Raw genomic sequence first — 4,297 nt, forward strand, 5'->3', positions numbered from 1 at the left:
CAGGCAGTCAAACTCTTAGACTGCCTTAGAGTCCAGGCCCAAATATCTAAGTAAGTGATTTGTCCCCATTGCTCTGGGGCCCGTTTAGTGCCTTTTCTCTACAGAAGAGTTTGCAGGAAAACAGACTTTATTCTTTCATCTCTCTTTTTAAAAATGACCGGGAACAAAGTAGCTCTTGCCTTAGCAGGTCAGAATTCGCGGTGGGAAGCCTGGCAGTCAATCGCCTTGGCTCTCTCCAGGCTTGGCCAGGAGCATCCAGCACCGCGGACAGCGCCCGCCCCGCCCCAAGCCCACCGCACCCTCCCCTCTGCCTCTGGCAGCCTCGCTATTGGCTCTCTCGACTTCCCTCTCCAAGCTGCCAATTTTCCAACACATAAACCCAACCTACCCAGGAGCTTGTCTTGTGGCTTCTCCAGCGCCCGGGGTAGCCCAGGCCGAGTAGGGAACAGCGCAGATCCGAGCCTCGAGAGAAGGTGGCTGGAGAATCTCGACCCAGCGTGCGGAGCTGCCTGCTTCTACCTTCTGTCTGCAGCCCTCGTCCTGTGTGGCAGCGGCTCCGCTGGAAATGAATCTCAACTTCACCTCTCCTCTCCATCCTGCGTCTTCTCAGAGGCCCACATCCTTCTTCATCGAGGACATCCTGCTGCACAAGCCCAAGCCGCTGAGGGAGGTGGCCCCCGACCACTTCGCCAGTTCCCTGGCCTCTCGGGTGCCTCTGCTAGACTATGGCTACCCACTCATGCCCACACCTACCCTCTTGGCTCCTCATGCCCATCACCCCCTGCATAAGGGCGAGCACCACCACCCTTATTTCCTGACCACCTCGGGTAAGTTACCAGGGCCCACAAGACGTGGGCAACCAAAGAGCAGGTTAAGGCCATGGTCAGCTTGGGCTGGCAGGGCAGCCTCCGTTCCTAAGCGGCAGAGGAAGGCTGGGGATGCTGCTTAGAGCCTACGGAGCTCCCTGGGGTGTATCATGCTCACTCCACATTTGCAAGGACAGAGGAGAGGTCCTTGGCCCGAGGCGATGGGAGGTGAGGATGATCTAGATGGATAGTGTTCAGGTCTATCAGTGATCTCCATGGTCCTCTTGGTCCCTCTGCCCTATCAGAGGGAGATTCAACTTTCCAACTCAGGAGCTGAAAATGTCCCTGCTGGGCAGCTCTCTCTCCTTCCACTTGCTGAGTGTTGGCAGGTCCTGTGGAGGGTATAGGAGTGAAGGGGGGCTTTGGGTTGGCCTGAGTATGGGGAGAGAGGGAAGCATCTGGAGGAGCCCTTCAGCCATCATCACACCCACACCCCTAGCGTTTAACTCCCACTCTGGGGCCGGGGTTCCTTGCTGTGCTCCAGCTGCTGGGGTCCCTGCAGCAGGGTGCTATAACATTTTGATTTTGGTAGTCTGGGGAGCAACTCGACCAGGGAAAATTCCAATTTTCCCTTTCTTTTCAAGAGGACACAGCCATGCTTTCTTCACCAGCATTTTCAATCCAGTCTGAGTAGAATAATTCATTGCATCCTCATACTGAGAACAGCAAAGAAAACAATCGCGTTTTGGGCAGGTACTGGGAGGGGACAAGAGGCAATCTGTTGGCACTGGAATCTGGAACAAAAGGCAAACGTGTGGCGTGTGAACACCCTGATTCTGGGGGTATTGGCGTGGAAGTTCACATCCCACACCCTGGCATTGGATCTGTCACCTGCCAGGGCTCTGTCCCATACAGCAGAGGTCAAATCGGAGATGGAGGCTGTTTTTGTTTTTCCCTGTGGGAATGGTTGATATTGAAGTCTGTGGCACCGTCTATCTGCTTGATGTGTCTAGATACGGAGTAAAGCTTTTCTGGATACGGAGAAACAAGCAAAGACCCAACCCTCTCCTGCCCCAGCTTGCCAGGAAATGGTTCTTTAACATGTTAATTTTCGTTTTGTTTTGTTTTGTTTCCTGCTGGGCTTGCAGTCCGAGGGAAGGAGTGAGAATTTGCGGACCAGATGGACATAGCAGTCTCCTGCTCCATCCTTGAAACGGACTAGGGGACCAGAAAAAGGAAATTACCTTCCTTTAAATTAGCCTAGTACTAGCTGCCAAGCCTCCCTGGCTAAGAGTTTTTGCTCCTTTCCCTCTGACTGCGGGCGGATTCGGGAGGCTCGGGAAATGGGCCTGTGCTTATAGTGTGCCTGGGAGCTAAGATCTCATGCAGTTCCATAGGAGCACCGAGTGTGATCGGCGCCTGGGAGGAGCGGTGACCGCCGGTGGACCATCAGAGGTTTGCCAGAAAACTTAGCTAGGTGCCAACAGCAGACTTGATACGGGCAGATACGGGCAGACTCTACCCAAGTCTCTCCAAGAAATCTCTTTTTTTTTTTTTTCTAAAAGGTCTCCGGATCTATTTTCCAATTTCCCTGTCCATTTCACGAAGCTGCTTATTTTATCGTTGCTATTATTTGGTATTTCTAGCTGGCCTTACGCTTAAAGATCTCCAAGCGCTGTTTTCCTGACTTTCCCCACCTCTATCCCTGACCCGAGATTCCTGGGAGAAGAGCTTGCAGCCGCTTTGGGATAAGCCGGGTTACTAGTGGAGGCCAGAGGCGCAGTGGGGAGCAGGGCCCCGGCTGCGGACGGCGCGGGGCGGAGGTCGTTCCCCGGCAACCCCGGCCCCTCCGCGCACCTCGCCGTTCTTGTCTCCGCAGGGGTGCCGGTGCCCGCGCTCTTCCCGCACGCCCAGCATGCCGACCTGCCGGGGAAGCACTGCCGCCGAAGGAAAGCCCGCACGGTTTTCTCCGATTCGCAGCTCTCGGGCCTGGAGAAGAGATTCGAGATCCAGCGCTACTTGTCCACACCGGAGCGGGTGGAGCTGGCCACGGCTCTCAGCCTGTCCGAGACGCAGGTGGGCGAGAGGAGAGCGAGGTTCCCCCAGCTCGGCACTCCCAGGTCCCCTTCCGGATGCACTGCAGAATGACCTCACGCCTCCTTCTTCCCGACACAGCCCCGGGTTCCGTAAATTCCCTTTGTAAAAGTACTGACACACCAACCTTACTACGGACAATCCTTAGGCGAAACCCCAGCAAAGGTTCCTCTGCAGTTCTGATGACTTTGTCTCTCTTGTTCCAGCGTGAGTTGGAACCAGAAACGGGTAAAAGGATGATTAGAGTGCTCTTTTCCCTAAAGGCCGTTGCCTCCCAATTTCCATCTCTATCACAGCCGCTTCTTCATACTCACTTCCTGAGCCTCCCTCCCTGGTTCCCTTCTGAGTGGAAGAAAGCTTCTTGCCCTCCTCTCCCATCACGCACCTGCCGTGGCCCCATTCCTTCTACTCCCACTTTCCCAACTCTTTGCCCAAACACAATATGCTGTGAAATCCTTAGTCCTGTCGGGTTGGGGGAGATGGGGGGGGTGCTGATATATATTTTTTCCCCCCACGGAGAGCCAGCAGGTTCGGATCTCACGGTCCCGGGTTGGGCCAGGTGTTTAGAGGAGTGAGTTGGACGAGCGTAAACGCTCAGCGCTCACCTAACTCAGCGCTGCTTAACACTTAGATCACCACACTCTTCCGGTCCTTACTTTGGGACAATTACTCCGGGAAACCTTGGGGACCTTTCCTTCTTCTGCAGCCTAAGATGATGCTTTGGAGCGTCAGGGCTGGGCTGAGACTTCACCCAAGACTGTCCCATTGCCGAACAACTGGTCGGTGAATTGCGGTTCATTTCTGTTGACTCAGCAATTGTTCGGATCTTAGAAACTCTGCTTCTGAAGGCATGACAAGTTAATTTCTTCCTTCCTTCCTTTTTTCCTTTTTTTTTTTTTTTTGTCTCCTCGAAATCAGGTGAAGACGTGGTTCCAAAACCGGCGAATGAAGCATAAAAAACAGTTGAGGAAAAGCCAAGACGAGCCCAAAGCTCCGGACGGCCCGGAGAGCCCGGAGAGCCCTCGCGGCTCCGAGGCCGCCGCAGCTGTAGCCGCCACCGAGGCCCGGCTGAACCTGCCCGCCGGTCCCTTCGTGCTGACCGAGCCAGAGGACGAGGTGGACATTGGGGACGAGGGGGAGCTCAGCGCCGGGGCGCACGTGCTGTGAGCTGGAGGGCTGGGAAGGGGCGGCAGTGGGGAGGAGACGGCTGGGGGTCCCCCGCGCAGTTCTCCAGACAGCAAGACTCGGACTGCGGCCCGCAGCGGCCTCGGAGTGGGCTCCAGGAAGACACAATCCACCTGCTAGCCTTGCACAACGCGCGGCGCCTGCCCTGCCCTGCCCTTCCCCGGCGAGCGGCGCCTGGCTTCGCTCCTTCTGCGTGCGGCGTCTGCAGCGAC

At 55.9% G+C, this 4,297-nt stretch overlaps 1 protein-coding gene across 1 annotated transcript; it reads left to right on the forward strand.

The window, feature by feature from the left end:
* Window positions 1-565: 565 nt before the first annotated feature.
* BSX (brain specific homeobox) lies at window positions 566-4,067 on the forward strand. The gene is made up of 3 exons (XM_040977203.1): window positions 566-827; window positions 2,686-2,882; window positions 3,819-4,067. The coding sequence occupies exons 1-3, from the start codon at window positions 566-568 to the stop codon at window positions 4,065-4,067; spliced, it is 708 nt and encodes a 235-aa protein (XP_040833137.1).
* Window positions 4,068-4,297: the final 230 nt, after the last annotated feature.

The sequence above is a fragment of the Ochotona curzoniae genome, unplaced genomic scaffold (genome assembly GCF_017591425.1).
Source record: "Ochotona curzoniae isolate NIBS_2020 unplaced genomic scaffold, NIBS_Ocur_1.0 contig_2723, whole genome shotgun sequence".
Classification (NCBI taxonomy): Eukaryota; Metazoa; Chordata; class Mammalia; order Lagomorpha; family Ochotonidae; genus Ochotona; species Ochotona curzoniae.